The sequence below is a fragment of the Equus caballus genome, chromosome 2 (assembly GCF_041296265.1).
Source record: "Equus caballus isolate H_3958 breed thoroughbred chromosome 2, TB-T2T, whole genome shotgun sequence".
Taxonomy (NCBI): domain Eukaryota; kingdom Metazoa; phylum Chordata; class Mammalia; order Perissodactyla; family Equidae; genus Equus; species Equus caballus.
Genome location: NC_091685.1, coordinates 118,844,637 through 118,870,410, shown reverse-complemented (window position 1 = coordinate 118,870,410; position 25,774 = coordinate 118,844,637). Strand labels below are relative to the sequence as shown.

The 25,774-nt window shown below is 40.9% G+C and overlaps 1 protein-coding gene across 50 annotated transcripts in view; it reads left to right on the top strand.

Annotated features, from left to right (window-relative positions):
• ANK2 (ankyrin 2) overlaps window positions 1-25,774 on the top strand; it is a 618,697-nt gene that overhangs the window by 584,797 nt on the left and 8,126 nt on the right. For 20 of the 50 annotated variants that reach the window (XM_070259760.1, XM_070259771.1, XM_070259758.1 and 17 more), the window contains 9 exons: window positions 1,737-1,769; window positions 3,680-3,701; window positions 6,468-12,725; window positions 14,266-14,340; window positions 16,498-16,629; window positions 17,604-17,747; window positions 20,734-21,022; window positions 22,721-23,009; window positions 25,344-25,436. In XM_070259760.1, coding sequence (XP_070115861.1) covers window positions 1,737-1,769; window positions 3,680-3,701; window positions 6,468-12,725; window positions 14,266-14,340; window positions 16,498-16,629; window positions 17,604-17,747; window positions 20,734-21,022; window positions 22,721-23,009; window positions 25,344-25,436 — 7,335 coding nt within the window. The remainder of the gene's footprint in view (window positions 1-1,736; window positions 1,770-3,679; window positions 3,702-6,467; window positions 12,726-14,265; window positions 14,341-16,497; window positions 16,630-17,603; window positions 17,748-20,733; window positions 21,023-22,720; window positions 23,010-25,343; window positions 25,437-25,774) is intronic. The other 30 variants (XM_070259801.1, XM_070259785.1, XM_070259798.1 and 27 more) reach the window with 4 other exon arrangements.

Below are 25,774 nucleotides of genomic sequence, written 5' to 3'. Positions count from 1 at the left end.
TTCTATAAATACATATTGGGTATGGGAGAGAGAAAATTTGAATTTAAAGTTTAACTTTTTGGACTAATTTTTAAAAATAAAATAATTGGCTTTGTCTTCGTTATTGTTTTTACTTACCCTCCTGGGACCATGCTAGTGCATTTGGCCCTCCCAAATATTATGAGCCATTAGCTTTTGTTTACGACCAATTCACAGGCGAGTTATATATTATTAAATTCTGAGCAACCTCATGATATTTTATCTTATTGATAAAATAAGTACCTGTTCATCTTATAACCTGTAATATTTAGGAGCATCAGGTGAATTTTTCAGATATTTTAACATGATGAGTATAAATAAGGAGTAGATTTTAAACATTGTTGAAAAAGATAAATTCATTAATTTCTGAGCCACAGTCTACCTACGGATATTACTTCCTTTTCAAACCTCTCCCCATTACAAAACTCCTTGATTACCCTGATCAAATCGAAGAATTTAATGTTGGGATAACTTCTTTCTTATTATTTACAAAAATTTTTAACTGGCACCCCCTTTTTAATAGAAAGCTCCCACATGGCAGCCTATAGGAGTTTGCAGCAAGTTGTTGGGGTGTGTATTAGAGGTTGGGGAGGTTGGGGTGAGTGGTGTAGGTGAGACCTGGGGAAGTAGAAATATATTTCAAATCCTAAATCTTGATTCCACAAAGCAAAGCATTCCCTATACTTCTTTTTATGCACCACGGTATATTTTTCTTAATTAGTTATTCTTGTAAATAGAGATCAATCACAGAGAGAACAGCTTGTAGCATCAAGTTTAACATCGTGAATTCTTGTTAAATGATAAAAATGAGATGAAGCACCATCTCTCTCTGGAAATTTACATATTTTCCAAGAATTAGAATACAGCGAGAGGTCTCTTGACCCAAGTGAGCTTAAACTAACTGCTCTCCAGTGCTGCAGAAGGCATGGGGTTGGTAGGGCTGCTCACTTGTCAGTCACAGAACCGAATGCCACCTAAGGACCGGAAGAAATAGGTTCTGCTGCAGGCAGTCCACCAAGTGATAGAGAGGGATGCTTGAGCTTTGTCTCTGATTTGAGGGAGCCTTCAGTGTGCTCTAAAAGAAAGCGTTTACTTCATTATTACATTATATTTCTCAATGAAGACATATCAGACACAGTTATTAATACCCTGTGGTCCAGGACAACTTTTCATTGAGTAACCCAAAATGAAAAGAAAGCATGCCAAACTTTGTATACTTCAGATATACTTTAGAATTTAGTAGCTATTTATTATAATAGAACTCCTAAATATGGCCCAAGTATTGAAAATATTTCACCATATCCTTATTTGTGGCTTTTAACATTTTCAGCCAATATCTGTAATGACTGGGATGTTATCATCTCCATTTCTGTAATGTATGCCATTAAAGTTTGAGTGTCAAACTTTGAGGCTGCTGGTGACCTAGCATCTGAAATTAGAATATTTATAATTTTACTTCCTTGGTGTAATAAATTAGTATATTTGTAATTTTGTCTCTTTTGTCTCTTGAACCTACAGACTTTTACATTTGTCAAGCCTTTTTAATTTTTGTGTCTGTCTTCTGTAAACTATTAGTAAGAAGAAATAAGGGTGCCCTGACTGTTTGCTTGCCTGTCGATGTTTGGGGGCAGGGTATTGAATCTTTTCTTTTCTTCTAAATGCTCTCTGCTCTTCCTGCTCTCTTTTTTCCCGTCTTGCATGGCATCTTGGGGCTGCAGGAATCAGAGTCAGATCAAGAACAGGAGGAAGAGGTAATTGTTTGACATTGTCGTGGCTATAACTAACAAAAGCCCGTGGTTTACCTGTGTTCTCAGAAGGGTTGTACAGTTGTTCTTAGTAACTAAAGCATCACAATTTTACGTAAGTTCTCTGAGCCCCTGTTTTCTCATCTTGTGGACTGACCTCAGAGAACAGTAAAGTTTCCCTGTAAATTGTTATCCTGTCTCTGTGCAATAGCATATATTTCTCTACCAACTACTGAAGATCAAACTATTATCTCAGTGGTTCGCAAAGGTTGGTCTGGAGATGCCCGGAGGTCAAAACTCTTTTTTTAAATAGAACTTAGACATTATTTGCCTTTTAACTCCCGTATCCTCGCAAGCTACAGAGTTTTCCAGAGGCTACATTGTGTGTGATATCATCACTATGACACTCTGGAATGTGTGCTTGTGTATTTGGGTTCTATCGTTTTATCAGCTTTAATTCATAATACAGGTATTTATTTATGTATATATATCAAACATTAACAAAAATTTTTCGGGCTCCTCAGTAATTTTTTTGGTCTTAAGACCAAAAAGTTTGAGAACCACTGATTCCAAAAACTTCAAGGAGCATGTAGTTCACCCGTTAGACTGTAATGACATTATAATGCGGAACTCTACTGACAATGAGCACTTCTTATAAGGTAGGCTCTTTACTAAGTGCTCCACATACCTCGTCAGCGCTGATCACTCACAATCACCCTATGAGGTGTGTGCCATCACAGATGCTACATCGTAGATGGAGAAAACAGGTCTTAGAGAGCTTACCCTGAATAAGTAGCCATTTGAATTATACCTGCTTTGAAGTTAAACTATGTGTTTGTTTCCCTTATAAGGATCTGAAAATGCCCAAACATTGTATAGAAATAGAAGAAATCATTGCAAAATTCCTTATTCTTACCTATTAATATATTGGTTTTTATTTCTAAGATAGACAAAGGCAATTGTTATTAGTTACATTTAAATGTTTGCAAATATACTGGTTTTATTTTTTTAATGTTGTTCTGTTGGATTTTAAATACAAAAACATAGAAAAGTATAATGAGCACCCTCGTCCCCACCAGCTTAAAATATAAGGCCTTATCAGTTCAGAGAGTCCCCATGAATTCACTTTTTCACTGATATCCTGGCAGTGGAGCAGGAGAAGAGGCGTGATTATAGACTCGTTATCCTGCCGTGCGTAAGCAGATACACGATACACTTCTGACAGACTGAGGTCATTCTTTCCCTCAACTGTGCAGTCACTCTTTGCCTCACGTATTCAATTTCCTTCCTGCACTTGGTGGCTGTATCACCAAAGCTTTTCAAAATGATACCTACACAACTTCTTGAAAGAGCAATACAATGACAAAACCAACTTTGCTAAGTTCAAATGAGTTTTTCCCATTAGATTTATGGTTTTTCTATTCAATATTTTCAGGAACTGTTCAGGGCAATAGATCCACTTCGTGTTCTTTCAGGATTTGGCATTCTGGCTTGTAATTAACGATAATGAAACTACCTCTGTAGAGCATATCAACCTGGCCTGCTATTTGTTCTTTCCTTCTGTTTCTCAACTAAATTGACGCTTACTGTTTAATACCCACTTCCCTCTTTTCCTGGCCTTTTCCCTAATAAATATTATTTCTGACATCAAACACACCCTGAGTCATATCTTCCCAGGAATAACACGTCGGAAAGACTTTCTACCCATAGTGTCTAGAAAGGAGATTTATTTTTTCTAAGTTGGGATAAGAATCAAGGGACTCCCAGGAAGAACTGTAGCAAATTACTCCGACCTTGCTCTAGCCGATGGGGTCTCCCAATGTGTGTAATTATGAATATGAGCTTATTGTACGCATCAGGGGCTATGACACAAGATGCTATTTGTAACCATTCAATTTATGTATGTTTTCTTTCAGATCGATATGACATCAGAAAAAAGTAAGATTTTAAATTGAGTTTGTTTGAAAGCTGGCTACAATAAAGAGAAGCATGAATTAAGATGCAAGCTAGTTGCCATTACTAACCACCATAATAATTATATTTTTATATTATCCTTATTAATGATTAATGTGTATTTAGAAAAGCAGCTTGGCCAGTTAAATGACAAATATATCTAATGTATGAGCTAATTAGCAGTAAAATGCAATGATTATTCATCTAAGCATTCACTTTCTTTTGATATCCCTGTTAACCCTGCTATTGCTGTTATGCTTGTTTAGAGACCACCCTACCGTTTTTGTGCATTTATTAGCATAACATTGTCATCTCATTTTTTTTCAAGCACTGACATGACAGTATCACTTTTTATATCAAGTGACACTGACTTCGGTAGAGCCCTCATTATTTTTGTAGGCTGCACCTGCGAAAGTGATACTGTCTTAATAGCTGTCAGCCAACCCTAACTCTCCCCCACCCCCAACCCCCCCATCCCCCATCCCCCACCCTTACTGTGGTGAAGTGTAACTGACTTGTTTAGGGCTGAGGTCTAACGGACTTTTGTGAAAACCTTCTGAAAAAAATAAGAACCAAGAATGCAAAAATTAAAGCCTTCTGGATGAAATTGCTAATCACAACAGCGTGTCATTACAGGGCTAATTTTAAATAATATGCAAATCCCAAGCATAAGCTACTGAAGAGAGAACTGGTTTGTACAGACCTTAAGAGAGCTATTTTAGAACTCATTTCAGGTCTGTAACATTCAATTAACATTTTAGTGTGTTGGCCTGTTTCTGGTGACTCTCTGGCTTCCTGTGTAGAAGTAGTTGAATTTTTCGCCTATCTTTCTGGCTTTTATGCCCCAAATGCTTTAGGAAAAAAATTCAAATTTTTCATATTTATTCATTTTAAGATTTATTTTGAATCACTGTATTTCAGGGTGCTATTCCCCAAAGGAGAAAACTTAGAACCATGTTTAATATGGTCATCTGGCCCATCAATGACCTGAGGGCTTTTTTTCCCTTTATTTTGAAGTCCTAGCACAATTTAATTTACTACTAAGTTACTGGAATGCTTTTACTGGAGAGTGTCCTTACTCTCATGCTAAATCAGTATTCAGGACTAGAATCCTTGAAATTCTGGACGTCTGCATTGGTTTATATTTGAGCAAATATTTATTGATATAAATTATTTAAATATATCTTTATATATGCATATTCACAGAGTATGTCTCTTCAACAAATACTGATTCTCTCAAGAGAAGGCACTTTTGTTTATTTAAAATACTGAAGTTATCATTGCCTTCATTAATTCCTTTTTCTTTTTTAAGAGATTTTATTTTATTATCCCACTTTCTCCTTCAGGACTCCTGTGTTTATTTACATGGCCCTTTCTTTTCTTCCTTGGATAGGAGCTAGTAGAAATCAAAATTTAATATATCCACCTGGCTCAATCATTTAAAACAAAAAGAAAAAAGTTACTATGTTCCTGTAGTGCCATGGATTCTCCTGAATGACTCCTGGGTGCTGTGAATATTTTAAAAACTTCAAATATAGACTCGTGTTTGGTTTTCTTTTGGTTTAAAGACAATCATTAAAGAATCTTCATCGAGGTATAAAATAATCTCTAAAGAAGGGCTGGCTCTGTTGAAGGGACTCTCCTACAGTCTTTTCACGAGTAAATCCTGAAAGCATTTGACTGAGTTTTCCTTTTCGCTTTTCATGGGCGCAGGCCCCCGCTACCTAGGCCCGGGCTGTACTGCATTCAGCATCTTATATAGGGAAATAAATACGCTTCACCACAGTAAGGTTTTACATACTCGTTCTAATTTATTCCCATCCCCCTGCCCGTGCTTTTCAGCAAGGCCACCTCTCCCACCGGTTTTACTCCACCTTTGCTTTGCATGGAAATAACTTGGCTTACATAAACTGTGCGTGTGTCCCGTGTGACTGTCTCTGATTTGGGTTGCCATGCATCAGATTTTAACTTTGGACTCACGTAGTTTCATCACAGTTGTTGTTTTTGTTGTTTTCCTTTCCTTTCCTTTATTTCCCTCCTTGGTCTGTCCATTATGTGTCTAAACAAGGAGGTTGCTCCAAGGAAAGGGCATGCCTCTCAGCACAAGACCGTTTGTTTCATTGTTAGGTGTGAGTTTCCCTTAGATGAAATGCCGGTTTGCAGCTGATTCAGATATATTTTTTATATTGTCATTGTATATATTGGCAGAACTGAGCGTACCGAAATCCAGATTTTTCTATGATTAAAAACATATACATACATCATTAGAAGGTGTTCTGAATTTGCTCCTACTGGCTTTCTCCTAGCGGAAATCAACTTTCTGCAATTTCTAATGCTTTTTTCCTTTTCTTTCCCCATGTTTATTTTTTTCAACATTGATCTGTAACATCTGAACAATCTTGAGATACCTCTGTGTAATTTCACTGCGTTCGTTCTGTTTTGATTTGTGATGGTTTTGTGTGTGTGTGTGTCTTGGTTATTTTTTATAGCTTTGTTGTATGTGTGGATGTGCTACAAGTGAGAAAATTAAGCAAGTTATTTCCTGCTCATTTTTTCTTTTCAGTTTTTCTTTCCGTTAGCCTTGCTTTGCTTTTGTATCCTGAGACCTTGTGGATCTGCCATTCCCAGCCCATTTTGTTGTCCCTCCCACCACGACAGGAAAAGACACTGTGTCGTTTCAGTCCTGATTACATTTGCCAATATCTTTTTTGATTTCCATTTTACTTTCAATGTTTTTCATTCACATCAAAGATGATGAGACAGAATCTACAGAAACATCTGTCCTGAAAAGTCACCTGGTTAATGAAGTTCCTGTCCTAGCCAGTCCGGACTTGCTCTCTGAAGTTTCCGAGATGAAACAAGATTTGATCAAAATGACCGCCATCTTGACTACAGATGTATCTGAAAGGGCGGGTTCTATCAAAGTGAAGGAGCTGGTGAAGGCTGCCGAGGAAGAGCCAGGAGAGCCCTTTGAAATCGTTGAGAGAGTTAAAGAGGACTTAGAGAAAGTGAATGAAATCCTGAGGAGTGGAACCTGCACAAGAGATGAAGCCAGTGCGCCGAGGGCTCGGTCGGAGAGAGAATTAGTGGAAGAGGAATGGGTTATCATTAGCGATGAGGAAATAGAGGAGGCCAGGCAGAAAGCACCTTTAGAAATCACCGAATATCCATGTGTAGAAGTTAGAATAGATAAAGAGACCAAAGAGGAAGTAGAGAAAGACTCAACTGGGCTAGTGAACTACCTGACTGAGGATCTCAATTCCTATGTGTCTCCTCATGGAGAGCAACTGCAGCCAGCTCAGGAGATGGCAGGGGAGACATCGCAGGCTCCAGCTGTTGGCAGGAGCTCTGAAAACGAAGGGAAAGATGCCCACCCAGATGAGACACAGATTCCCCAGAAACAGCAGAAACCAAGCTTGGGAATAAAGAAGCCAGTGAGAAGGAAATTAAAAGAAAAACAGAAACAAAAGGAGGAAAGTTTACAAGCTAGTACAGAAAAAACCGAACTTACAAAAGGTAGTTCAGAAGAGTCATTAGATGAAGACCTGGGTCTGGCCCCTGAGCCTGTTCCCGCTGTAAAGGCCACTTCACCTTTGATAGAAGAAACTCCCATTGGTTCCATAAAGGACAAAGTAAAGGCCCTTCAGAAACGAGTGGAAGATGAACAGAAGGGTCGAAGCAAGTTGCCCATCAGAGTCAAAGGCAAGGAGGATGTGCCAAAAAAGATAGTGCACAGGACACATCCGGCTGTGTCACCCTCTCTGAAGGCAGAAAAGCACACACCAGCGTCACCCGCCTCGAAAACCGAAAGACACTCTTCTCTCTCCTCCTCTGCAAAAACTGAAAGGCATCCTCCGGTATCACCATCCAGTAAAACAGAGAAACACTCCCCTGTGTCACCGTCTGCAAAAACTGAAAGGCACTCACCTGTGTCATCGTCAAGTAAAACTGAGAAACACTCACCTGTATCACCCTCGACAAAAACTGAAAGACACTCCCCTGTGTCATCTTCCACAAAAACAGAAAGACACCCACCTGTTTCGCCTTCAGGTAAAACAGACAAGCGCCCACCCATATCGCCCTCTGGGAGACCGGAGAAACACTCGCCAGTATCACCTGGGAGAACGGAGAAACGCTCGCCTGTATCGCCGGCTGGAAGAATAGAAAGGCATCCACCTGTGTCAGCCTTGGGGAAGACCGAGAAGCACTTGCCTGTGTCGCCTTCTGGGAAAACAGAAAAGCAACCACCTGTCTCCCCCACCTCAAAAACAGAAAGAATCGAGGAGACCATGTCTGTGCGGGAGTTGATGAAAGCTTTCCAGTCAGGTCAGGACCCATCTAAACATAAGGCTGGACTCTTTGAGCACAAATCAGCAAAGCAAAAGCAGCCACAGGAAAAAGGCAAGGTTCGGGTAGAAAAAGAAAAGGGGCAGATGTTAACCCAGAGAGAAACACAGAGAACAGAGAGTCAGACCATCAAACGAGGCCAGAAAATCCTGGTAACAGGAGCTTCAGAATCCAAAAGAGGGGTCCGTGCTTCCTCCTTAGGGTTTAAGAAAGAAGAGACAGTTGGAGAAAAGGAGAAAGGTGTCAGCCACAAAACGCCGGAACCTGTTCGGTCAGCACCGGAAGAAGAAAGCCATAAAGAGAACGAAGTCCCCAAAGAAAAGCCGGCTGAGGAACAGGGAGACATGGATCTCCAGATCAGCCCAGACAGGAAAGCCTCCACTGACTTCTCTGATGTCATTAAGCAAGAACTGGAAGACAATGAGAAATACCAACAATTCCGCCTGAGTGAAGAGCCGGAAAAGGCGCAACTTCACCTAGACCAGGTCCTCACGAGTCCTTTCAACACGACGTTTCCACTAGATTACGTGAAAGATGAGTTTCTTCCAGCTCTCTCTTTACCGAGCGGTGCTTTAGACGGCAGTTCTGAGAGCCCAAAGCACGAGGGGGTGGCAGGCTCTCCATGCGGCAGCCTGATGGAAGGGACCCCTCAGATTAGTTCGGAGGAAAGCTATAAGCATGAGGGCCTAGCAGAGACCCCTGAGACAAGCCCAGAAAGCCTTTCTTTCTCACCAAAGAAAAGTGAAGAGCCAGTTAGGGAAGAAAATGAAACTACCAAGTTAGAAACACCAAGAGAAATTCATTTAGAAAAAGAACATCCCTCAACCAAAGACGTGCCTGATGGTTCTGAAGAGCCAGGTGCTGCCGTCACTGAGGGTACAGAGCCCTCAGCTGAGTGCCTGCTGAAGGAGGCCACCCTAGACCCTTCCAAAGACACATCCTCCAAACAGGAAGGTGATTACCTTGACAGTAATAGTGTATCATTAGCAAAAGAAACACCCAAAGGACTGGCTGAGGAAGCCTCCTGTGATGAGGGTCAGCCTACATACGTTAGTTCAGCCCTCAAGGCCCAAACTGATACTGAAGCTCAGGGATCCACAACCACCAAGCCCTCAGATGAGACAAAGGCCTCGCCGCTGCCTGATGTTTCTGTAAAGACAGGCACAGGGACTGAACCAAAGCCCCAGGGAGTTGTTAGAAGTCCCCAAGGATTAGAACTTGCACTCCCTAGCCGCGATAGTGAGGTCTTCAGCCCTGGCGCTGATGAATCGTTTGCAGTAAGCCACAAAGACTCCCTGGAAGCCAGCCCTGTGCTGGAGGATAACTCCTCACACAAAACCCCTGACTCTCTGGAGCCGAGTCCTCTGAAAGAGTCCCCTTGCCGTGACTCTCTCGAAAGCAGCCCTGTGGAACCAAAGATGAAGGCTGGAATTCTCTCAAGTCACTTTCCTCTTCCTGCAGCCGTAGCCAAAACGGAACTCTTTACAGAAGTGGCCTCTATGCGGTCCCGGCTGCTCCGAGATCCGGATGGCAGTGCTGAGGATGACAGTCTTGAGCAGACGTCGCTCATGGAGAGCTCAGGGAAGAGCCCCCTTTCTCCTGACACCCCGAGCTCTGAAGAAATTAGCTATGAGGTCACGCCCAAAGCCACAGATGCAAGCACACCAAAACCAGCTGTGATTCATGAATGTGCAGAGGAGGATGACCTGGAAAATGGGGAGAAAAAGAGGTTCACACCTGAAGAGGAAATGTTCAAAATGGTAACCAAAATCAAAACGTTTGATGAACTTGAACAAGAAGCAAAGCAGAAAAGGGACTACAGAAAAGAGCCCAAGCAAGAAGAATCATCTTCCTCCTCTGAGCCGGATGCTGACTCTTCAGCAGATGTGGATGAACCGAAACACATGGAGAGTGCGGAGGAGGAAAGCGAGGTCCCTGTGGCGGTAACATCAGAGAGCAGAAAGGCTTCTTCCTCCTCAGAAAGTGAACCTGAGTTGACACAGCTGAAGAAAGGTGCTGACTCAGGCCTCTTACCAGAGCCAGTTATTCGAGTGCAACCTCCTTCCCCACTTCCATCCAGCATAGACTCCAATTCTAGTCCTGAAGAAGTACAGTTCCAACCTATTGTTTCCAAACAATACACTTTCAAGATGAATGAAGATACTCAGGAAGAATCAGGTAAATCAGAAGAAGAAAAAGTTTGTGAATCCCATTTACCTGAAGACAGTCAGACTGTTTCTACTGAGGGCCCAGATATGTCTTATGATGATCTAAAGAGAGATGATGATCAACCAAAAATCTATGATGACCATGGCTGTGAGGCTGGGAGTCCTAGCAGCCCAGCCACTCCTATCTCTTCAGGTCTCCACAGTTCCTGTGCTCATGATATCAGCGAGCAGCTAGTTATCCATAAGGAAGCATTACCTCTCCAAGACGCTGAGGAAAAAGACACAGAAGGAGAGCTTGATGTTTCTGGATTGGAATCTCCACAAGTAGAAGGCCCCAGTGAAAGCTCTTCTTCTCCATCCTCTTTGCCTCGTTGTCTAGCATCTGAAAGAAAAGAATTAGATGAAGACTTAGTTTCTCCCTCTTCTCCTACAAAAGTTGAGGCCACAAAAACTGACCAAGCTTTTGAGAGCTTACCAAAGGACTGTTCCACTGAAGACTCATCAATTACCCCCCAAACAGATAGATTGTCTGTGGATGTACCAGTGTCTGACCCAGCTGAGACTGATGAAATCTCTGATCCTCAAACCATAAGCCCTTATGAAAATGTTCCTTCCCAATCTTTTTTCTCTAGCGAGGAAAGCAAAACCCAAACAGATGCAAGTCACACAAGTTTTCACTCTTCTGAAGTGTGTTCTGTTACAGTCACATCCTCTGTTGCAGAGGTAGCAGTGGAAAGCTCCTCTAGTAGAACTGTTTCAAGCAAAGAATCTAACTTTGAAGACCAAAACATGGAACTAGAATCCAAACAAGAAAGTACCTTGTGGGAAATGCAGTCAGATGGAGCTCCCTCATCTGTAGAGTCTACTATACCAAATACTTCAGCAGTTGTTGGTGAAAAAATAAGCAAGGTCATCATCACAAAAACTGATGTGGATTCTGATTCCTGGAGTGAAATCCGTGAGGATGATGAAGCCTTTGAGGCCCGAGTGAAAGAGGAAGAGCAAAAGATATTTGGGTTGATGGTAGACAGACAGTCACAGGGTACCACCCCTGACACCACTCCTGCTAGGACCCCAACTGAAGAGGGGACTCCAACCAGTGAGCAAAATCCATTCCTCTTTCAGGAGGGAAAATTGTTTGAGATGACCCGAAGTGGTGCTATTGATATGACCAAAAGGTCGTATGCTGATGAAAGTTTTCATTTTTTCCAAATTGGGCAAGAATCCAGCGAAGAAACTCTCTCTGAAGACATGAAAGGAGTGAGTACTGGGGCTGAGCCTCCACAGCTTGAGACATCAGCTGAGTCACTAGCACTTTCACAATCAAAAGAACCAGTGGATGATGAGGCAGACTTACTTCCTGACGACCTGAGTGAGGAAGTAGAAGAAATACCTTCTTCAGATGCTCAACTTAACTCCCAAATGGAAATTTCAGCCTCTGCTGAAACATCAACAGAAGATGCTACTTCTGCAGAGCCTGAGGACCTCCCCACCACACAAGTGAGTGACACACCTCCTAAGTCCAGTGTGAAGCAGACATCTTGCCCTGATTCCCCTGAGCCCGCTGTGCAAGTTCACTTAGATTTTTCCACAGTCACTAGGTCTGTGTATTCAGATCGGGAAGATGATTCTCCTGATTCTTCCCCAGAGGAACAGAAATCAGTAATTGAAATCCCTACTGCACCCATGGAGAGTGTGCCTTCTACTGAAAGCAAATCCAAAATTCCTATAAGGACTATCCCCACTTCAACCCCAGCACCTCCATCTGCGGAGGATGAGAATTCCCTTTCTGAAGATGTTCCACCCAGCCTGGATGAGGAAAGTAAAGAGGATGAAACAAAACCAAAGTCTAAAATCCCCGTGAAAGCACCCGTCCAAAGAGTAGAGCAGCAGCTTTTGGTTCTAGACTCATCTCTCCAGAAAACAGTGGCTCCTCAGGGTCAGGACGTGACAAGCAGAGCACGAGATGATAGAAGCAAATCTGAATCTGATGCCGATCCTTTGGACTCCAAGGCCAAAAGTCCAGTAAAAACTAGAAGTTACACTGAGACAGAAACAGAGAGCGGAGAGAAGGCAGAGGAGCTTGAGTTAGAATCCGAAGAAGGGGCCACAAGAACAAAGATATTTGCGTCCCGATTGCCAGTTAAGAGCAAAAGCACCACATCTTCCTGCAGGGAGGACACGAGCCCCACAAAAGACAGTAAGGAGCACTTCCTTGACCTTTATAGGAACTCCATCGAGTTCTTTGAGGAGATTAGCGATGAGGCTTCCAAGCTAGTGGATAGACTTACACAGTCAGAAAGGGAGCAGGAACTAGTTTCAGATGATGAGAGTAGTAGTGCCCTGGAAGTTTCAGTCATTGAAAATCTGCCGCCTGTTGAGACCGAGCACTCAATTCCTGAGGACATCTTTGACACAAGGCCCATTTGGGATGAGTCCATTGAGACTCTGATTGAACGCATCCCTGATGAAAATGGCCATGACCATGCTGAAGGTATTTGCCAGCCACTGGGATTCCCTGTGCTACGCATGTCATAAATTTGATAGAGTTTTTTTGTATGTCTGTTTTATTTGGTGATTTGTGTCTCATTTTCTTTAAGCTTTCTGTAGTGATTACTGTGTTTGTGTAAGCCCTTTGTGTTTTGTGCTTTCTCTGTATACTCTTGTCTATGAAAACAATCTCAAGATTGAGTAATGAGAATGCTTATGGAAAACATAAACACGATAAACAGGCAATGGTGAAGTTGCCTTTCTCCAGCCACTGCACGTCAGGCCATGCAAGCTTTGAGTTTTGTTGTTCTGAAGTCCCAGGCTTAGCCTTGAATTGTGCCCTTTTGCTTTTGCACACAAATATATTGGGTTTTGCTTCATATTATGAAGATTCATTGCTTTTTATTCTTACCTTTGAGTACTTTACAGTAATTTGTACTTAACAATTTTGTAATTGCTAGGAAGCCATTTGCCCAAGAAGATTTCTCATATCATGAAATTTCAATTGTTGTGGATCTGTTTTTGATTCAGAAAGATTGGATTTCAGATAACATTGGTAAACACTTTAAGCAAACAAATATAAGGTAAAAATATGCTTTTCGTTTCAGTGGTAGATGGTTGGAGAATGTACTCCAATTAGATGCGGCAGACAACAAAAACTCAAACTTTGCATGATTTAAGTTGACTGAGGGGATGATGACTCGCTGAGTTAAAAAAAAAAAAAAAAAAGCAAACCATAGATGGCTTTGAGAGGTAGCCTCTGGTCTTCCAATATCTCTACAATAAAGACTGTTAATCTTATATTTGGGTTATAAAAAATACCATGATCTAAAATGCTACCCATCAATTAATGGGGCTTAAAAATGAATGGGAAAATTGTAGTTTGTGGGACTAGTCTATGAGCCTACTTAGTAGTAAGCAGACAGAAAGTTTGCCCAAAAGACGTATATAGATACTAATACATCAGACAAATACATACACTTTTGTCCTTTCTTCCAAGGTCACCAGGACCAAGGAAAATGTTATTTCTGGCCACACTGAAAAAACCCAGTATGGTCTGATCAACCCATAATCTGGTCATCTCAGATGTGATTTCTTGCGGACATGATCTGAAAGTGATCTCTACTGCCACAGTAGAGGTCCTAATCAGTTACTCCACTTTTGCATCTCATTTGTGATGATTTTTCTGGTGTTTAATGAACAAGATGGTTGTCTTCTGTTGGGCAGTATTCTCTCAGATGATTTAAACAGGAAAGTCCTACCATTACTCGAAATCTGCAACTTATATAATTATGTCCAGTGATGAGTCTTAATTGAAGAGATATGGAAGCAGATGGTTTTCATGATTCATAATTAGATTTATTCCCCCATTCCATTCCAAAAGTCAGGCAAACTCACAATTTAATATGATTTAAAATGTAATAGCTCATTAGTGCTATCATCCAATATTTGGACAAGTGACTTCCTTTCTTTGGATGGTCGGTACTGTGGTTCCTCTCCTGTCATAGACAACCTTTGGCCATTCTGTTTTTGACCTTCTATAGATCAACAGGATGAGCAGGAACGGACTGAGGAAAGGCTGGCTTATATTGCTGATCACCTTGGCTTCAGCTGGACAGGTAAAATGAAGTGACCCTTTTTTCCAACAAAACTTGCTTGGCTTAAATGACGTAATTGCATCAGCCAAGTGTCATTAACAATGAAAAGATGCCTTTTTTTCTTTCCTTGAGGAAGACCACGTGGAATAGTGAAAAGAAAAATAAACTACAAACTAGAAAATCCAGGCTCTGCATTAACTCACTGTGTGAACCAGGGCAGGTGTTTTATTGTCTGTGGGATTTAGAATAATAGAACTTTAGATTGGGAGATTTTGAGAATATACCAACCCTCACCACCTTCCTTTGAGACCTGTGGATTTCCAAACTTTGGGGAGATTACTGTGTTTCAAAACCATCGTTAGATGTAATTGTCGTAAAATTTAATTTGAGATTTAACCAGGGCTCCTTATTTTAGATACCATATATCAGATATCTTCATCATGCTCAGTACTAAAATTTGCTTTGGATGAATGTTGAAATACATGTGAATGAGATGTTTCACTAATTTTATGAGAAATGGGAATATTTAAGTATAGAATTTATAATATATGTTAATTTATTAAGGGAAAGTGAATTCTAAAATGAATATGGTTTCTTTATAAATAATAATTTTTAGGTTTTAAAAGCTACTCTTTCAAAATCTTAGCTTTGACTTAACATATTAAGGTGAAATTGTCAGTCTGGCTTTCTGTTTTTTTTTCTTGGTCTGACTTCCTTTTATATCACTTGTGACTACTTTATTGAAAGAAATAGTATAAAGTTAATATTCTTCTCCTTTCAGTTTCTCAAAGATTTGGTGATGAATAGGTGTTCATAGGACCCTTAAATAAGATAATTGATAATACAGAAAATGACTGGTAGCCAGAAGAACAGCTATTTTCTCACTTTTAAACATTTTAAAGTAATTTGTAGATGTTGATCAGATTTATTTAGTTGAGGGATTTGGGGGGAAGGAAGAGCATCAAAATATCCCTGGTTGACTTAATAAATTGATAACATTCAGAATTATTTATTTTGTTTTGTAAATATATTTTATGTATACAAATGTATTAAATGTGATATCTGTATACTTGTTGAAAACTCAAACCATACAACCATACAGAATGGTGTAGAATGGAAAGTAAATAAGTCTCACACCTTCCTCTGGTCTTCTAGCCCCCTACCTCAAAGGTAGCTGCTAACACGTTCTCAAGTATTCAGAAAAAAATATGCAGTGCCCACATCTATGCCTATAATTTAAAAATAAGCAAAATTTTACTTAATATTCCTCGTAAATATTCCATCAGCATAGACATGCGTATCTCATTCTTTTAAATGGCTGTTATTCTACTGTACGGAGGTACCATAATTTTATCAATGACCTTTATTGATGGATATTTAGGTTGTTTCCTGTTAATGGCAATAAATATCCTTGTGTACTGGTGTATTTTTTTGAGTATATCTATTGGGTATATTCCTCAAAGTAGAATTGCTCGGTAAAGAGTATGCATATTTTTAGTTTTGAAAGATATTGGCAAATTTGCCTTCCAAAGCGGGCATCTTATTTACATACACACATGCATACTCTTGCACACCACAATGTATAACTATCCATATAAAATGTTAATGGTAGACTTTAAAGAAAAATTTTGTGGCTTTTTACCTAGGCCAATTAATGCTTCCCAGACCTTTTATTCATGTGATGTCAAATCAAAGAAAGGAGTTTATCCAACCACCAGACTATATCCACAACCAATATTTATCCAAGTACCTGGAAACAGGATTTATAGTACTTAAACCGTCACCTAATGATGATTAAAAGTGAGAAATGGTCTGTTTTTCCTGTTTTCAGTCATTTATTTTCCATTATCTTGGTTAAGAGTATGAGCCAGAGTTAATAGTCTCTCCTGCATTTTTGAATTAAATGGGCCTAATTATTCATATTTTATCATCATTACCTCAAATGTACTATTATTTCCACTATAACAGTGATCAATTCCATACCCAATTTTAAGGAAAAATCTGAAATTAGTGCTAGAAGAACAAAGGCATATAAGAGTTACTTTTAATATGTTAGCAGAAAAAGGAGCCCTATAACTCAGCAATACAAAGAACACTTCATTTACAAAATCACGAGGCCGATGTGGAGACTGAAACGTTGAAGTCATTGTGTTTACAGAGCAGTATTTTCTCTTCTAGAATTAGCAAGAGAACTGGATTTCACTGAGGAGCAAATTCATCAAATTCGAATTGAGAACCCTAACTCCCTCCAAGACCAGAGTCATGCGCTACTGAAGTACTGGCTGGAGAGGGATGGGAAACATGCTACAGGTGGGTGGGGCTGTGTGTAAAAGGCGTTAGGCTAGAGGGGAAATGAGTCTTGTTCCGCAAACCCTTTCTTGCAAATTCAGTAAAATAACAAAAGAGAAAATGCCATCAATCTGAAGTACTACTGTAAGCAAATGAAAACAAGCTATGATATTTCTAAAATATGCATGGTGCCTAAGAGTCTTACTCTATATTCCCATGAGCAGCATTAAGTGGAAAGTGATACCAGCACTGGCTGCTAACAGGAATGTTATTAAAGTCCTAAAATTTTCTAAATACTGACAGTGGGCCCAATTACTTTATTGGTCATTGTTTTATTGGTAGTGCATTACCTTCAGTTCCTACTTCCCTTACTCCCAAATAACTTAAGTGGGGAAAAAATGTCAAGTAGATTATTCTATAGAATGATTTATATCTGCTATTCTGACTACATCTAATAAATGGGAAGTGATGTAGACCATAACTGCTTCTCATCCCTCAGCTGGTCTGAATTTGCCACTCCCTTTAGTGTCTCTCTGAAGATCTACCTAGAGACCCCGTTTATTTACATCCAGTCTGCAGTTATCTTTCCTTCTCTGACCATTCTTCTAGGTAGGCTCACCACATTTAGCAAATAAAAGTAGAAGGCACCCAGCTAAAACAAAATTTCCGGTAGTCAACAAATAATTTTTTAGTATAAGTATATCCCATGCAATATTTGGGATATTTATGCCAAAAAAGGTTTTTTTAATCTGAAATTCAAATTTGACAGGGTGTCTTATACATTATCTGACAACTCTGCTATTAGGGCTGTGCCCATGCTGTCACCCTTTTTGTGCATACCTCTTCTTTATCTGTTTGCTGTTGTTACAAAGACCCTTAATTGGGCTTCGGTTGTTCCCTGTACAAATATCAAAATTTTAGCAAGGCAACTAAATGAAAGAGATTTTGAAAAGAGTATCCCTCAGATGTAAAATGCTTTTTCTCTAATATCCCAGATACCAGTCTCATTGAATGCCTCACCAAGATCAACCGAATGGATATTGTTCATCTCCTGGAGACCAGCACAGAGCCTCTCCAGGAGCACATGAGTCACAGCTATGCAGAAATTGAACAGACCATTACACTGGATCATAGTGAAGGTAAAACTGTGTGTGTGTGTGTGTGTGTGTGTGTTATGTGTGTGTTATGTGTTATATGTATGGTTAATTCAGGCAACTGGACCTCCTGTCTTCCTTTTTTAGAGGGTGGACTCTGGCCTTTGGTGATCACACACTTTTCTCCTCGCTACCCTGAGACTTCCCTGCCCATTTTATAGGCACCCCTATTCTGCTCCTTCTTTGTTATTTCACCATTGTCTTAGTCAGCTTGAGCTGCTATAACAAAATACCATAAACTGGGTGGCTTAAGCAACAGAAATGTATTTCTCACAGTTGTAGAGACTAAAAGTTCGAGATCAGGGTGACAGCACGGTCAGGTTCTGGTTGAGGGCCCTCTTCTGGGATGCAGACAGCCATCTTGCTGTGTCCTCACATGGAAGAAGGAGAGCGAGCTAGCTCTCTGCCCTCTTCCTATAAGGGCACTAATCCTATTCATGAGGGCTTGACCTAATTACCCTCATGACCTAGTTACATCCCAAAGGCACCACCTCCAAATACCATCACATTGGGATTAGATTTTAAGGGGACACATTCAGTTCATAACAACCATTGACATGGATGATCCGTCTGATGCCCTTTCCTCAGTTCCTTGATGGCACTTCTGATACTTGTGTCGTTTACTCCACCCATTTCTATGCTCGTGACCAAGACTATATCATCATCAATGATTGTACTACTTCCAGGTCCTAACTTGCAGCATTATACTTCCTCTTTGGCTTTTATACCATCAATTCTTCAAACCATCTGGGTCCTCCAGTCGTTGGTCCTATCAATCCTTTTGAGTATTAAAGTTTCTTTAACCCATGCGTTTGCACGCTCACTCACTCTTTCTTTCTCCTTTTATCTCTCTGATCTCTATTTTACACCTTCCCTTCTTCTTTCAAGCCTCCAACATTTCTCTTCTCCTTATTTATTCCAAGCTGATGACCACACTTCATATCTCTTAGAAAAAATAGGAATAATCATAAGCAAATGTCCATATTCTTTCAGCACAAAATGTACCAACCTAAGTGCATCTCAGTATTTACACTCTACCTTCCCTCCTATCTGAAATTTCCTTGCTTTGCTAAAACCATCATTCCTTTTTTTGTGCTAGATCTTGACCCCTTTTATCCAACTAATTATCCAACCCTGCAATTATCCACTCTGGCTTTCTACAACTGGACCATGCTCAACAGCATTAAAACCTGCTTTAATGGACCCTGTCTTTAAAAACTAAACAAAGCAAATAGCTCCTTTACCCAATCATGCAATCAACCTGTATGATTGCTCTGTATCTCCTCCGTTTTATAGGAAATCTCTTCAGAAGAATAGTCTTTTTTTTTTTTTTTTTGAGGAAGATTAGCCCTGAGCTAACTGTTGCCAATCCTCCTCTTTTTGCTGAGGAAGAGTGGCCCTGAGCTAACATCCATGCCCATCTTCCTCTGCTTTCTATGTGGGATGCCTACCACAGCGTGGCGTGCCAAGCAGTGCAATGTCCGCACCCGGGATCCAAACCGGTGAACCCCGGGCCGCGGAAGCAGAACGTGTGCACTTAACTGCTGCGCCACAGGGCTGGCCCCCAGAAGAATAGTCTTAATTTCCCGTATCTACTTCCTCTCTTCCCATTCTCTCTAGAACTGTCTCTAGAATCCACACCAGTCAGGCTTTTGTCATCACCACTCAAAGGAAACAGTCTTGTAAAATTCGCCAGTCGTTTCCTCATTGCCAAATCCAGTGGGTAACTGTCTTCATCTTACTGTACCCCTTAGGAGCATTTGACACGAAAAATTCATCCCTTCCTAAAACATTTTCTTCACTCACTTTCCACAGCACCCTCGCTTCTTGTTTTGTTTTGTTTTTTCCTGTATAACTGGCTATTCTTCCTCAGTCTCTTGCTGTAGCTTCTTACTTTTCATTGATTTAAATGATGGTGTGTGTTACTGTTCACGAGAGCCTCAGAGCTTGCCCCATCTCCCATCTCCCTCCATCTTTCATCAGCCCCGGACACCTGGCCTCCTTGCTCTGCCCTGGGCACCCTATGCATTCTCGGGCTCCTGGGCCCTGGTCCTTTCTGTTGCCTCCACTCTGGAGCGTTCTTCCCTCAGATCGTCAGGCACCTTTTTCTTTCACTTTATTCAGGGCTCTGCTCAAGTATCACCTCCTCCAGGGAGCCCTTCCTGACCAGTCTATCTAAGATGCTAGTCCTATTTACTCTATACTTTTACCCTGGTTTCCTTTTCTCCTAAAATTTATCACAACTGTATATGTATCTGCAGAAACGCAAGTTCACTGAGGACAGAAGCTTTTTCTATCTTGTTCACTGCTATACATCTACCATTTAAACAGCACCTGCTACGTAGTTGATAATCAATATGTGTCTGTTGAGTGAATAAATAAATAGATGAATGTCAGTCTCACCTCTGCTAAAAATCTTTCGATGATGCATCATTGCCCTGGATATAATGAAACGCCTTAGCCTGGTGTAAGAGCCCCTCTGTAAGAAGAGTGCTAACCTCAGAGTGTTGTTTAATACAAGTTACTACTTGCCAAGCGCCTAGAACAGTGCCTGACACATAGTGAATATTCAGAATGTATTAGCTATCATTATTATCATCATTAACTCTGACTCTTCTTACCACTTAGATTCTGTGCCTCAGCTATTGCAGTTGATGCCCGTTTATCATTAGGTCTCCTTAAGATGTCATGCCCTCTGCATTTCCTCTCCTAATTCTTTAGCCCTGACTCGGGTACCCCCACATTCGTTGACTGACCCTGTGGCGCAGCCGCTCTGCAATTTAACAGACTGTTCCTTGCCTAAGCTCATCCCCTACATGATCAGCATCTTGAAGGCAGACACAGTGTGTTGTTTAGCTTTGTAACCATGGACCTATCACAGGATGTGGCATGTAGTAGTTACTTAATAAATACCCATTCAATATAGGTGAGCTTCAGTTAAATACTTAATTTAAACTGCTCTCCACTGTAGGGTTCTCAGTGCTTCAGGAGGAGCTGTGCCTGGCACAGCAGAAGCAGAAAGAAGAAGAGCAAGCTGCTTCCAAAGAAGGCGAGCCCTGTGATCAGCCTCCCATCGTCTCAGAGGAAGACATTTCTGTTGGTTATTCCACTTTTCAGGATTACATCCCCAAAACTGATGGGGACAGCTCAACAACAGAGCTCCTTCCCCAGACTCACAAGGAGGAAGTTCAACAGGATTTCTCAGGGAAAATGCAAGACCTGCCTGAAAAGTCGCCTCCTGACCATCAGCAGGAGTACTTGTGAGTTTCGAAAGAAAGCCCGTCAAATGTGATGCCAAAGAAACAAGCCAATATGGCAAGGGTGCCAGGCATATACAAGTGTGTACAAGTACAGGCACATACAAATCATTCTCAGATAGTTTTCGAATAACAAACCACCAATAACAAATGCCAGAGCTACGGAAAAAAGCAAAATATTTCAGAGACGTGATTGTGATGGTGATGTGTGCCACAGATCTGCTTGAACCGGCCTCCAGTCCTGTGACCTTGGGCAAGTCCCAAAGCCCCTTTGAGTCTTCGTTTCTGCATCTATGAATTATGATAATAATATACACCTTATTCATCTCACAGGGTTGGGGGTCAAGGATATGCCTTTGAAAGCTTTGTTTAAACTATAAAATTTCATGTAGACCACATGGTTAGTGCCTGTAAGATTGCTACACTTCGCTTCTCTGCTTCTGATACGTGCCCGCTGTACTATGATTGGTTCAGAGTATGAACAGCGATGCTGGAGGTGATTCAGCCCTCGCATATTTCAGCAAAGCTAGGAGGTGGCTAACAGTAAAATAGAAATGCAACACAAATTATTCGCACAGAATGAAAGACCATTAAGAGGAGGTGGGATGGGATTGGAGGGGGAATAAAGAGAAGCCTTCTAGAGAGCTTCTGGCTAAGGCAAGCTGCAGAGCACAGGCAGCTTAGAACTCAAGTTCTGGGCTTTAGGGAAGAAAAGGAGACAGAGAGTTGTTTAAATGGCACTTGTCTAGAAAAAGAAAACCAATCATGAGAAAAGCAGATGTGAAATCTGAGAGCAGTGTGTCAGGAGATTGTGTCACAGCGTGGCCTTTGTCGTGAAAGTGAGGTTTGTGCTGGGCTCCCTGGAACTTGAGATGAGGGTGAAATGGGTAATAAAATGATCTTTTCTTCTGCAGGGTCACCACCCTATCCCCATCTACCTTTAGATTTTAAGTGAGAACGTAAAGAAGAAGTAAGGAAAAGAGAGAAGGACAAAGGCAAGGATGGGAGGCAAAGAGGGAACATCAGAGAGGCACTCTGGGCATTTCATGGCTGTGGAGTGACAGAGAATTGCAATAAATAGAAAAAAGGAGCAGAAGGCAGAGAATTTTCTTATTTAGAAATTGAGATTATAAAGATTGCATTGGAATAACTCCAAACTCTATCAGTAGAACAACTTTCGATGTCAACAGGTCTTTCTATCAAGTAATACAGTTTTCAGGAGATAAAATAAGAAACTCCCTCTGTCTACAATATGGTTACTATATTAAAATAGGGTGTATATACTGCTTTTCCTAAATTTTGCCAAATTTTGATTCTCGCTTCAAAAGCCTTAATTATCTACAGATCTTTGTTATGTAAATCTCCTCAAATCTTCAGTATTACTTTGAGTTATCAAAGAAGAGATGAAATTATGATGTATGTGCTTTGTAGAGATTAGGACATGGTAATACATTTTAGGATAATTTTTATCTGTAGAATACATCTTTCCCAGTCAATGCTAGATCCATGAGCTGTAACTCTATACTATATCTTACATGTAATTTTTATTCAACTTTCATTTCTTGGCCAAATTTACAAAATCTGTTTGACTCTCACGGCCTATGAAGATGAGTTCCATCTTCTCTTCTAATTCCCTAGCTTCATTCAGTAGGAAGAGAAATGCATAGGTTCTCGTGATATAATTTGGTTTTTCCATTTCAGTGTGACAACCCCAGGGACAGAAGTGTCAGAGACTCAAAAGGCTACGGCAGCATCTGGGTCTCCCAGCAAGACGCCTGAGGAAATTACTACCCCTCCTGAGGAGGAGAGGCCGTACCTCCAGACCCCGACGCCGAGTGAGCAGGGTGACTCTCCCATCGTACAGGAACCCGAAGAGCCCCTAGCACAGAGGGAGGAGAGTCCTCGGAAAACTAGCCTCGTGATAGTGGAGTCTGCTGACGACCAGCCACAGGCCTTTGAAAGACTCGAGGAAGATGCAGCTTTTCAGAAGGTAAGACTTGCCTTCTCCATTTTCTTCCCCATGTGTAGCAAAACTACAAGGCTTCTCCTAGTTTCCATTTCTCTGATGGCTTATTTTTCCCTGAAAAACAAAAAGCTTTGCCAAATTAATTAACCTGGGCCACATGAAGCCCCCAATCCCTTTTGAAACCCGGGAACCAATGACTCGAGGAAAAATTGAAACACAGTTCCAATTCTAGCTACTTGACCATAATCCCTAATTTTATAATTGAAAACTCTGTTGCTAAGAAAAATGAACCCTGAGGTGAAACAATATACCTGATGTAGCTTTTCAAAATTAGTAACCTTAGGCATGAAGACTAGTGAGAGGCATTAACAGAGCCTCAGGTAACCGTGGGAAAGTGCTGGAACCCGCACTCTTGTTAGGTCTATGTCTGTGCTGTCAGGTGATAAGCACAAAGACTGTGGCTGTTGGGTTGTGTTTATCTCCCAAAACAAATTTTTCTCATTAGAGGAAGGATTATTTCCAAATTAGAACCCCTGATATTTATTTCAGAATGACTCAGACAAGGGACATTGTACCTAAACTTCTTGCTGGTTGTATATGTCAGGACCCTGAGAGCAGCGTGACGTTGCTTCACAGGGTTTCCTTTGTCATTAAGTAAGTTTTGACATTGTGAAGAGAGGTGGAGACCATCTTAAGAAATGCATTTAAGCCACTGATTCTCAAAATTTGGTCTCAATGGTTCATATTTCTGCACATTGACTGGGGGGCGGTGTGATCCCTCTTGAGAACTCCTGAATCAGAATGAATCCCAGGGATGGGAGGGGGACAAGAATCTGCATTTTCCATGACTCCCTAGATGATTCTCATAAAAAAGCTTAAGAATCTTTTTGAACTAAACTTTTAATATAAGTTAAATTAGATATATATTTTCCTCCTAGAATTTAAAAACATTTTATATGTCAAAAAATTTTTAAAGTATCAATATACATCTTAGTAGGAAAGAATGAGTCATATAAATGAATTAAAACTTTGGGGGAAAAAGTGATACAACGTATCTTTGGGCTTAAGACCTACATTTATTTTTGTTCACTGTGAGTGTGACATCTGCTAGCAGGATTTCTCTAAAATCATAGCTACAGTTAGGAGAGGACCAGGCAGATAAGAACTGTTCGTGATTTTGGCGGTTATCTGAAATAATGAATTCATCCCATGAATGGAGTTGTATTCCAAGTTTGTCTTTGCACAGAATTACTCATCTCTCAAATTCTTGGCTTTAAATGAATTCTAGTAAAAATGTTTTATAGATGCTGTCTGGACTTAAAAGTTACCAAATTTAACCTAAGAATCCATAGGCTAATTGAAGTATAGAATTGAAACAATTATCTGGATAATTCACATTGTTTAATCTGTTCTCTGCATGTAAGTAAATTTTGATAAGTCATTCTGTTTTCCACGGTCTTTATCCGGGTCTGTTCCACTTATTCCTGATGAATATGCAATTCTCTCTCTTTAAATCTTTCTATTTTGACCCTTAACTTCTCATGACCCTGACTTGAGGATCCAATTTCAATCACTTTTCTTGCTGATCATATTTCTAGACAGCAGACTCCTGAGTGTATTTAAAGTGTAATTTTGTTTAGAATTTATGTGTTTTCCTTTAGCAGAAAAGAATACAGAAATATAACCAGTATTTTAAAATACGTCGAGAAAATTTAGTTGTCTTTTTCTAAAAATAACATTCCGTTAGGAAAGAGTGATTCAATATATGGCTCTCAGACATATGTTCTAATCTAAAATTATGCTCTTAGCTCCATCTCTGGCTTTGGGCCAGACCCATGAAATCAGACTGGCCTCTGCATCTCAGCTTCTCTGCAAAATGAGTCTCATCCTATTCAGAGCCTGCCTTCCCTGGTGCCAGGGGGATGCACTACTGGCTGGATAATAGCGACAGGGAATTTTTTTGAGTCCCTGCAGATAGTTCTGCCACAAGCCTAAGACGTTTCTCCTCCTTTGGGCTAACCATTCCAAGTCTAAGCCCGGAGGCAGTGGCTCACAGGCATTTCTCATGCTGCTTGGGTTCTGTGTTGACATTCAGTTATTTATCAGGAGTTTAAGTCCAAGAAGTAATGGGGGCGAGACAGCTCTCAGAATTCCAGAATGTTTTTTTTCATTCATTGAACAAAAAGCTCTATCCCCACTGAAGTATGAGACTAGCATGCACTTGTTTCCCCTGCTGGTTTTTCCTCCAAAGCCTGCATGCATAAAACTTTCAGAAACCAGTGTGAGCTAGAGCAGAGACCAGTAGTGAAGACAGTCCTTAGCACGTTAAACGAAACAGTGCTTCTGTGCTTCCACCAGGAGCTAACAGAGGAATTAGGTGAGCTGGAGGCCAGCTCAGATGACGAGGCGACGGTAACCACCAGGGTTGTCCGCCGGCGAGTGATCATTCAGGTACCAGCTGTTAAATGACTTGCACGTCCGGGACGGGTCTGTGCCCGTAACCCTTAGGGAGTGATAGACCCAGAGCAATGAGGGCGCGGCATGCTCCTGAGGTCGTGCATGGCCATCAACAGCAGACCCCTCCACTCTCCTAAGCTGTGTTTGTAAGGAAACGCAGTGGTGTGAGATCTGCAGCCTGCCTCCAAGAGAGCGAGCACCAAGAGCAAGACTTAGCTTCTTCAGTTCCTCCCGCCTCACCTCGCGCTTGTCCATTTTTGTTTGTTTGTTTGTTTGGAGTTTTACCTGCCTTTGGTCCACTTCTCCTAAGCATGTTATTACCCACCAGTTGG